This window comes from Chinchilla lanigera, unplaced genomic scaffold (assembly GCF_000276665.1).
Source record: "Chinchilla lanigera isolate Chin_1 unplaced genomic scaffold, ChiLan1.0 scaffold00158, whole genome shotgun sequence".
Classification (NCBI taxonomy): Eukaryota; Metazoa; Chordata; class Mammalia; order Rodentia; family Chinchillidae; genus Chinchilla; species Chinchilla lanigera.
The window spans coordinates 1,133,586-1,143,409 of NW_004955559.1; the positions used below are offsets into that span (position 1 = coordinate 1,133,586).

Sequence of the window (9,824 nt, forward strand, 5' to 3'; positions counted from 1 at the left end):
GCCCAGCATATACAGGCGCTAAGGGCCTGGTCATCCGGGGCATAGGGCTGTTCTGGCCCACACCTGTGCCATCCACGTCCCCGCGTGCGCAGCCTGGTTCTAAGGAGGCTTGGGTTCGTTTAGTGAATGAATGAATGCATGAATGAGCAAGCAGATGCACCCCCCTCCTCTCCTGAAATCCTGCTCCCTAGGAAGCTCCCATATGCCTTGCCTCGGAGACAGCCTCCTTGGGAAGCCCTGCTGATCAGCCCCGTCCAGTGCCACCCAACCAGCCCTGGGCCATGGCTGCTTCACCTGAGCCAGATCGTCGGAGGCGAGGACATTCGGCATTAGGAGAACGCAGAGCCCGGGCCCAGTGGCTCGTGCCTGGAAGCACGCTGGGAAGCCGAAGCAGGATTGAAAGTTTGAGTCCCACCTGGGCAGCCTAATGAGACCCTGGCCCAAAATCAAAAGGGCTGGGGTGTAGCTAGGGCTAAAGCGCTTGCTTAGTGTGTGCGAGGCCCTGGGTTCAAGCCGCAGCAGTCCAGGAAGGAAAGTTCTCACCCTGATTCCATGTCGAAGTGAGTTAATCTGCCACTGGGAGGGCTCTGGGGCCCAGCGATGCAGCCGTTGCTCCGGCAGGTGCTTTCTGTGGCTATGTCTCCTCTGAGGCCACCTGATGCTAGTAATTTAATTACATTTCCGGAGGTCCCATGGGCCAGGCCCACAAGGGGACGCCGGGAGCCAGGCACTTGTGGCCTGGCAGGGGGCAGCTGCACCTGAACAGATGTCCAGGACAGAGGCTAGAACGTCACCTGGGGCCACAGTGGAGGCGGCCAGAGGGGACATACGAGAAGACCTTGAAAGACGAGGAGGGTTTAGCGCAGTTCTCCCAGGCCCAGGCCGTCACAGTGGCCATGACCACATGATCGCCCCAGTGACACGGCTACAAGGGATTCTGGACCGATCCCAGGAAAACCAGCAACGGCCTCTGTAGGTGGACCAGGGGCTGCCTAAACCCACACAGAAGCACATTCAGACAGCAGTAAATTCCTCAACCAAGCCAGGCATGGTGGGACACACATGTAATCCCAGCACTTAAAGGAAGCTGAGGCAGGAGAATCGCTGCAAGTTTGAGGCCAGCCTGGGCTATACAATGAGTTCAAGGCCAGCCCAAACTATATGGTGAGATGCTGTCTGAAAAAAAAAAAAAAAAAGAAAAGAAAAAAAAAGAGCCAGGAGCCAGGGGTGGGGTCTGTGAATGCCTGTAATCCCAGCACTCTGGGAGGGAGAGGCAGGAGGATCACAAATTCAAGCCCAACATGGACAGTATATGACTTAGCAAGACTATCTCAAAAATTTTAAACAGAGCTGGAATGTAGCCCTGCGCTTGGATTCATTCCCTAGTACCACACACACAAAATGTTTATTCTGCTGAGTGTTGTGGCACAGGCCTGTAAGCCCAGGTCTTAGGAGGCTGAGGCAAGAAGGCCGCAGGTTCAAGGCCAACCTGTGTCACATAGCAAGCTCAAGGTCAGACTGGACTACATAGTGAGACCTTGTTTCAGAAAACCCAAAATAACTAAGTAAGTATTCTTTAAATTGTACCGAAAGTTGATTTAAATACAGAAGTAGGTTTATACATGTCTTCTTTTCACACTCTTTAAAGAATATACACTTTTAAGAAGATCTTTAGCTGCCGCTCAGTACCGACGGGGGGATTGTTCCCCACACACAGGCTTCTAGCTCTGACAAGTCCCACACGTAAGAGACGCATGGTCACGGCAGGTGACCTACGTGTAGCCCTCTCCAAGCTAAGCGGCTGACGATACCCAATCCCCTGTGAATGCCGCAAACACCAGCGCTGTTTGGAGGATAAAGGTGAGAAAAATGCCGGCACATGTTCAGTATAGACGTCACTTTTTTTTTTCCAAATATTTCTGCTGTGCAGCTGGCGGAATCCATAGATGCTGCATCCACAAACACAGTGGGCTGCTATATATACCCGCGTGCTCGGCCGTGTGCGCATTTGTCCTTTAAATAGTCTTTATTTATTTAGTCTTTTTGAGACAGGGTCTCACTGTGCAGTTCAGGCTGGCCTTGAGCTCACTTTGTAGCACAGGTTGGTCTTGAACTCACAATGATCCTCCTGCCTCAGCCTCCCAAGTGCTGGGATTACAGGCATGCACAACCACGCCCAGCTATCCTTTAGTCTTTAAATCATCCACATCCATTCAACACTGTCTTCTGTATGACTGATATACTTGCCTATTAAAGAGAAAAGTACCAGTTCTCCCAAAGAGAAGACAAGCTGGCACATGCCTGTAATCCCAGCATTTGGGAGGCTGAGGCAGGAGGATCGCTGTGAGTACTAAGCAATAGTCCAGGCATGTGGGGCAGGGCATCAGGGCTCCTGAGGGTAACACAGGAGAGGAAGGGCTGGCAGCAGTGGTGACAGTCGGTAAGGCAAGGAGGACTCTGCAGCACCCAGGGCCAGCCAGTGACAGGGAATACGTTCACTGTCACCAGAACCATGCAAACATGTCTGAGAGTTTTAGACGGAGTCTCTGGTCCACAAAGGGATTTCTTGGCTGGGTTCAGGAATGAGTCACACGTACCCTTGGGGAGCCCCTGGGTTGGAGGGGAGGCGGGCAGGAACAATGGGGTGCTGGGGAAAGGGGAATACAGTATGGTGGACACGGGAGCCAGACTCCCACCTGGAAAGGAAGGGTCCTGTACACAGCGTCTGCAATCAGGGGATCTGGAGATGAGGCCAGAAAGCGGGCACAGAGATGAGGGCGGTGTAGCTGCACAAGGGGCCGGGATGTGCAAAGGCCCCGGGATGTGCAAAGGCCCCGGGACACGCAGTCAGGACATCAGATGGTGAGAGGCTGAGGAAAGGGAGTGGGGAGCGGTGTGGCCAACTGTGTGGCCTCTCCCCGGCTTCCAAGGGAGCTGGGGAATCATGGGACAAGCAGGTCCTTCTCCTGCCTGTGACTGTCCCCCACTGCTGTGCGGAGGCCACCACCTTGCTACAGGTGAGATGGGCACAGTCAGAGCCCCGCTCAGGCTTCGGCACTGGAGACGTGGCCTTGGCAAGCGTGGGAGCTGCGGCATCGAGGTATGGGAGCATCACACCCCACAGGCAGGGACAGACCGGGCCCTGGGCACAGGCGGGGCCCAGCGTGTGTGACTGGAATAAAGCCTGGAGCACCAAGGACCACGGCACTCCTGGCACTGGAAATGTGGCTGGTGCCATCAAGAGACAGCGTTTTTCATTTTATTTTATTCACTTAACTCTTATCTACTATTTTGAGACAAGGTCTCACTATCTAGTCTGGGCTGGTTTTCAACTCACTATGTAGCCCAGGCTGGCCTTGAATTCAGAGCAATCCTCCTGCTTCAGCCTCCTGAGTGTTGGGATTACAGGTGGGCACCACCACCCTCAGTTTTTATTTTATTTTAATAAATTGAAATTTTAAAATTAATGCTCAATTTGCTGTCTGGAAAAGTATACTTTGAATTATTTTGGGATTTTTTGGGGGAGGGAATACTGGAGATGGAACACAGGGCCTTCATACTAAGCTATAGCCCCAGTCCTTTTTCTAATTTATTTTAGCCAGGCATGTGGCATAAACCCGTAGTCCCAGCACTTGGGAGGCTGAGGCAGGAGGACCGCCACAAGTTCAAGCCTAGCCTGGACTACCTAGTGAGCTCAAGGCCAGCCTAAACTATCTAGGGAAACCTTGCCTCTAAACAGCCAAAAAAAAAAAAAAATTACTTTATTTTATTTTTTCATTTTGAAACAGAGTCCCACCGAATCACTAAGTTGCTCGGCTTGTGATCCTCCCGCCTCAACCTCCCAAGAAGGGAGGGATCACAGCTGTGAGCCACCAAGCCTGGTTATATTTTAGGAAATCTTAAACCAGAGCAGGTGACTCTGATGAGAGCACAGCCTCCAATGGGAGACACTCTGAGTATAACACACAACTGGAATTCAAAGACGGGAAACAGAATGGAAGCCATCATTAGCAGGTGTTAAGACCGGAGTGTAGCTCGGTAATAGCATCTTGCTCAGCAGGTCTGAACCCCTGGTCTAACCCCTGCCCCACAACACGAATACATGAATGAATGTCCGTCCCATGTGGAAATTATATTGGAGGAAATAAAACATGCTAAAGTTAATTGCTCTAGGCTTTTGCTTTTTAAATGTGGCAAGAAAATTTAATCTTGCCAGGCGTAGGGGTATACTCCTCTAATCCCAGCTACCTGGAGGCTACTTCAGGAAGAGTGAAAGTTCAAGGCCAGCCTGGGCAAATTTAGCAAGGCACTGTCACAAAATTAAAGGGAAGAAGAAGAAAAAAAAAAAAAAACAGGCTAGGGATATAACTCAAAAGCATGGTGTTGGGCAAAACCCTGGATCCAATCCCTGGTCCTCCACCCTCCATAAAAAAAAAGAGAGAACATTTTGAGCCGGAGTCCTGCCATGTCATTTATGCTGAGCTTAAACTCATTGTGTAGCTCGGCTGCCCTCAGACTTGCAGTGACCCTCCTACCGCAGCCTACGAAGAGTTTCGGGATTCCAGGGTAGGCCACCAAAGAAAAGACAAGAGAATTTAAACTTCTATCGCTTGTGTTACGGCGCTTGGTCAGACGCGGCCCACATTATCAGTGTCTTCGCCATTCTTGAGTGAGGAAAATAAATTCTCCCTCAACAACAAAGCCACTCTGTCCTTCCCCTCCCAGGCTAGAATCGAGGCTGGACTGTGAAGGGGACTTGGTCCCCCAGGGCTCTGAGGGCAGGGCCACACATGGCTTCAGTCCTGGCAGCGTCCCTAGCAGCCTGGCACATGGGACGTGAATGTGGACCAAGGCCACCAGACGACACCCACGGGGAGGGGGTGGGGCTGGGCCGGATCTGTCTGTCCAGTTCCTCCCAGCAGGTGCAGCACCCCTAGGCGCACTGAAGCTGGAGCCCTGCCGAGGTGGCCCTCAGTCACCTTCTTGCTCTTCCCACGGTGGCCAAAGGCACCCTGTGAAGACTCAGGTTGTATCTCATCTCTGCTCACCCTCAACCCCTCCAGAGCTCCTAGCTGCTCAGGTAAAAATGAAGTCCTCACCGTGGTCCACAAGGGCCTGCACATCTGCACCGGCCCCTCTCTGGCCTAGTGCCTGTCTTCCTTCCAGATTGCAGCTGCTACCTCCTTCATCTCCTCTTCCTCCTCCTCCCACTACCTAAGCACAGTCCGACCCCAGGGCCTTTGCATAGGCTTATGTGGTCGCAGAGTTAGATCCACCCAACTCACCTACACCTACAGCTCCATCCCTCGTTCCACCACCACCTTTTTGGCGAGGGACTCTGAAATGCCTGGTGACAGCGCCATCCCCAGCCCTTCCTTGCTTTAGTTTCCTCCCAACACCTCCTGGCACCTGTCTGGACACTTGATTTCTGACTAAACACCAGAGGCCAGAAGCTTTTGTGCACTGCTGTGGCCCTATTGCCTAGAACACTCCAGATCATTCATTCATTCACTCAGCAAACATCTCTTGAGACCTCCCAAGGACCAGGACCTGATGAGACCAGGACCTGAGTTGCTGGAGCTGGGGAAATGTGACTGGCACAACAGGTCACTTTGGAGGGGGACACGTTCTGGCGGAAGATCTCAGGGTGTGAGGCTCTGGTCTGGACCACAGGACCAGGGCCCCAGGCCGGCAGGCAGCAGTCCTGCTAGGCACGGGCAGCACAGCAGCTGCTCCCAGATAAAAGACGGCCGCCAGCCCTACTCGGGGCAGGACAGCACCACGCCCTCAGGCTGGGCCGGGCCTCAGCCTCTCCCCCTTCTTATCAGGAGAATTTGCCCTTCCTCCCCTCCTCTCAGAGCCGCTTCCGGCCTTCCTGGAGCCCCACTGGGCCCCCAGCCTGCTCGACCACGGCCCCTCGTCCTCTTTGAGTGACCCCCTGAGCCCCGCTCCCCCTGCAAGTCCCAACCCTGTGAGACCCACAGCGCCCAACCTGGGCCAGCTCAGCAAAGGGCCCCAGGCCTCTTGCACTGGGTGCCCCTCACCTTCGCGGCGCGTCCACCCGGCCTGCCTCACTCCTCACATCCTGCCCAAGGCGCCCGAGTCTCCCAGGACCCGGCCAGAGTCCCTTCTCAAGTCTGTGGGCCTCTCCCTCGCTGGCCTTAGGACAGCTGCAAACATGCCCTCCTTCCTAAAACACCGATACAACACACAGACCATGCAATTCACCCCTCTCTTTTCTTTTTTCCCAGGACTGGGGGCTAAACTCAGGGCTTTCACAAGCAGCTACTGACCCACGCCACTCCTTTTCTTTTTTAAAAAATTCTGCCAAGTCACTAAGTTGCCCAGGCTGGGTTTAAACTTGCAATCCTAGGGCTGGGGATTTAGCTGGGCTGGGGATTTTGCTCAGCAGCACACTGCCCGCCTGGCAAGCAAGAGGTCCCGAGTTTGATTCCCGGTACCAGGAAAAAAAATAAACTTGCAATCCTCCTGCCTCAGCCTCAGGAGTGCTAACGTTAAAGGTATATTTCACCATGCCTAGCAGAATTCATCCTTTCCAAGTGTACAATTCAGCTGGGGATATAGGTCAGCGGCACAAGCACCTGCCTGGAAAGCACAAGGTCCTGAGTTCCATTCCCGGTACCAAAAAAAAAAAAAAGTGTACAATTCAGCAATGCTTATATAGTCAGTGTTGTGCAACCACCACCGCTATCTAATTCCAGGGTATTTTCTTCACCCTGAAAGAAACCCCGTATTCATGAGCAATCGCTCCCCATTCGCCTCTTAGCAGGCAGTCCCCAGTCACTTCCGTCTCCGGATCCGCCGATTCTGGACATTCCATCTACATGGAATCACACACTCGAGGCTTTGGCGGCTGAGTCTCTCCAGAGGCCGAGTGCTGTCGGGTCCCTCCGTGCAGAGGCACGTGTCAGTGCCCCTGCTCCTTTTTATAGCTGAATACTATTCCGCAGCAAGGAGGCACTGCTCTGGGTATTTAACAGCTGGTGGCCACCTGGGTCGGTTCCGCCTTCTGGCTTTCATGATCCCTGTCACAAGCACCGGTGCCCGAGCATCTGAGGACAGCCGCAGTCCGGACACAGCACCTTCCCCAAAAGCCACAGGCACATCTGTCGGACACACGGCTCCTCCAGCCCCATATGGGAGGGTAAACTACTTCCAGAGCCACAATCTGAGTCTCCCCGTCTCCCCTCCCTCCAGGGAACCCCGTCTTCTCATCCTTCCCCAAGCCCCCATCGCTGCCGCCAACCCCACCACTTCTCAGTGGTCTCCCCTCACCCCATCCAGCCAACACTGTCACCTACAGGCCTGCAGCACCCTTCTAATTTGGTCCCTGCTTCCACCCAGACTTCGTGTCTGTTCTCACAGCAGCCAGAGGGATTATTTTAAAACATCAATCGGTCAAATCCCTCCTCTGCCCAAATCACACAGCTCTCCATTCACTCAGCAAAGGCCAAACGGCTCCTCATGGCCCACAGAGCCCTGTCCCTCCCGTGCCTTCTCCCTCTCCCTCCCTCAGCTCAGCCACACGGGTCACCTTCCTCTTATTTGAACACATGCCACTCAAACTGACCTCAGGACTTTTGAATGCACTGTCTCCCTGACTGAACCCCTTTCCTCCAAAATCCACAGGCCTCCCACCCTCAAGCATTACCCCCACCCCCACTGCAAGGGACCCCCTCTCAAGCCTGGTCCTTCTCCTCCCCTTTCCTTCCTCTCTTTTTCTCCACAGCACCAGCCATCGTCTGACAGTGTATCATTTATGGCCTTCCCTGGGTCCTTTCCATCTCCCTCTGAGAATGGAGCACCTAAGAACGGGGCTTCTTGTCCTACTTGTAGCCCTGGTGCCTAGAACACAGCCTGGTACACTGTGGTGATCAGAAAATGATTATCAAATGAATAAATGAATGAATGAGTGAGTGAGTAAATCTTCAGAGGTGAGCAGCTGTTGTTTCATTTTTCTGAGACAGAGTCTCGCTATGTAGTTCAGGCTGGCCTTGAATTCACGGCAGTCCTCCTGCCTCAGCCCCTTGAGTGCTGTCATCAGAGGTGAGTGCAACCATAAGCAGATGTTGTTAGTGGAGTTTTCAGGTCAGAAAGCTAAGCTTCAAAGAGGTTAAGTGACTCGCTGAGGGTCACAGTGCTGGTAGGTATCAGAGGAAGGGCATAGCTGCTTTTGACAGCCCCCACTCCCAGACCACAATCCCCATAGCTCCTCCTCCAACTGATACCCAACAGTTTCCACCCCTCCTGTTTGCTGAGCACCTACTACATGGCAGAACCTTCCATGGCTAGGAAACGCTAAAATAATCAGTAGGCACCAGCCAGGAGCCGCTCTTAGATTCAGCCAGATGAGGACAGCCAGGGTCCAGGTCAGGTCAGGCCTGGGCCTCAGGAAAGGTCCGGCTCGCATAGGGCATCACAGCCAGCGCTCAGGAAAGTGCGATAAGCAGTCCCTCCTGACAGAGGAGGAAACTGAGAGGTGACATCCCTCAGTCAAGGTCACACATCAGCGGGTGGCAGAGTCAGGCCTGGCTGATCCCAGAGCCCACGCGGACGTAGCTTCTGGAGGCCCCTGGCCGCCGCAGACACCCGCAGCCGCTTCCCGAAGTTGGACGCTGACTTGCCGCCAGGCCTCCCCTTGTCACGACAGCCTTGCCCGGTGGGGACCGCCGGCCCCGCGGTGCTGTGGGGCTCACATTCAGGCCTGTGGGGCTCCGATCGGGCTTCCCCCACCCCTACTGCACAGACGTCCCCCCAAAAGCCCTCAGACCCTGAGCTCCTCCTTGGTCTGGGCGCTCCCCATCTGGTGCACCCGGAGAGCTCCCACGCTGCAGCCTCGCTCTTTCCGCGGCCTGGTTCCCCGCAGCGCTCTCCTGACTACCCCTGCACCCCTCTTCTGTGCTCCCCTGTGCCCTGCTTCCCCTTCGGGAGCCCCCGGGGCCCGCCAGCCACTGCCCTCCATGTCTCCTCAGGAACCCCCTACTCTGCAACCCCGTTCTTTCTCACCAGGGTCCCTCTGTAGCACCCCCACTTCCCATCCTTCCTCCCGAGCCCCCGGACTCCCTGCCACCCCCAGTCCGCTTCAATGCCACGGGCAGGGAGCCTCCGCGACCCATCTGGCCCCTTCCCTTCCATGACACCCCGTCTCCCAGGGCCTCCAGCCCGGCCCCGCCAGGCCGCCTGCGCTCCACTTCCTCCAGCCCCCTGGCCTCCTCTCGTCCCATCACTCGCGGACACCCCGCGCGCACTTCCTCCCATCGCTGTCCCCATCGGGGCTCCCTCACCCCCGCCGCGTGCGCCACCCCTCAGCTTTCCCACCACTCCCGGGGGAGGCCAGACGCCCCATCCCGGACCTCCCCAGCCTCCTCCCGTCCCGGACCCCCCGAACCGCTCTCGCCGCCGCGCCGCCACCCCAGGAGGCACTGTGACACCCCAAGCCCCGGCATCTCCCCCACCCTGAAGTTCCCCCCGGGGCTCCTCTACCCTCTCCCTCTTTGACGGCAAAGGCTCCCCGCGCCCCGGGTTCCTCGGTGACCCCCAAGCCCCGCACTCCCACGGCTCCCCCGCCCCCGCGTCTCCTGCGTCCCCCCAGCCGCGGGCTCACAGTTCCGGATGTCGGAGATGAACACGGCGAGCCCCCGCATCCCATCGCCCTTGGACACGGCCGGCATGATGGCGGTGGTGACGGCTCCAGGCCCGGCCGGAAAGGGCACAGCGCAGCGGGGGCTGGCAGGCAGGGACCGGGCTCAAAGGACCCCAGGCAGCGCCGAGGAGCGGAGCCGGCCGAGGGGGAGGGCGGGCTG

At 55.8% G+C, this 9,824-nt stretch overlaps 1 protein-coding gene across 4 annotated transcripts in view; it reads right to left on the minus strand.

Annotated features, from left to right (window-relative positions):
• Positions 1-9,818, minus strand: part of Ap2a1 (adaptor-related protein complex 2, alpha 1 subunit) — a 26,024-nt gene extending 16,206 nt beyond the window's left edge. For all 4 annotated transcript variants that reach the window (XM_013509047.1, XM_013509046.1, XM_005412826.2 and 1 more), the window contains exon 1: positions 9,626-9,818. In XM_013509047.1, the coding sequence (XP_013364501.1) occupies positions 9,626-9,692 (67 nt within the window). In that variant the 5' untranslated portion in view covers positions 9,693-9,818. The remainder of the gene's footprint in view (positions 1-9,625) is intronic.
• Between the last annotated feature and the right edge of the window lie 6 nt (positions 9,819-9,824).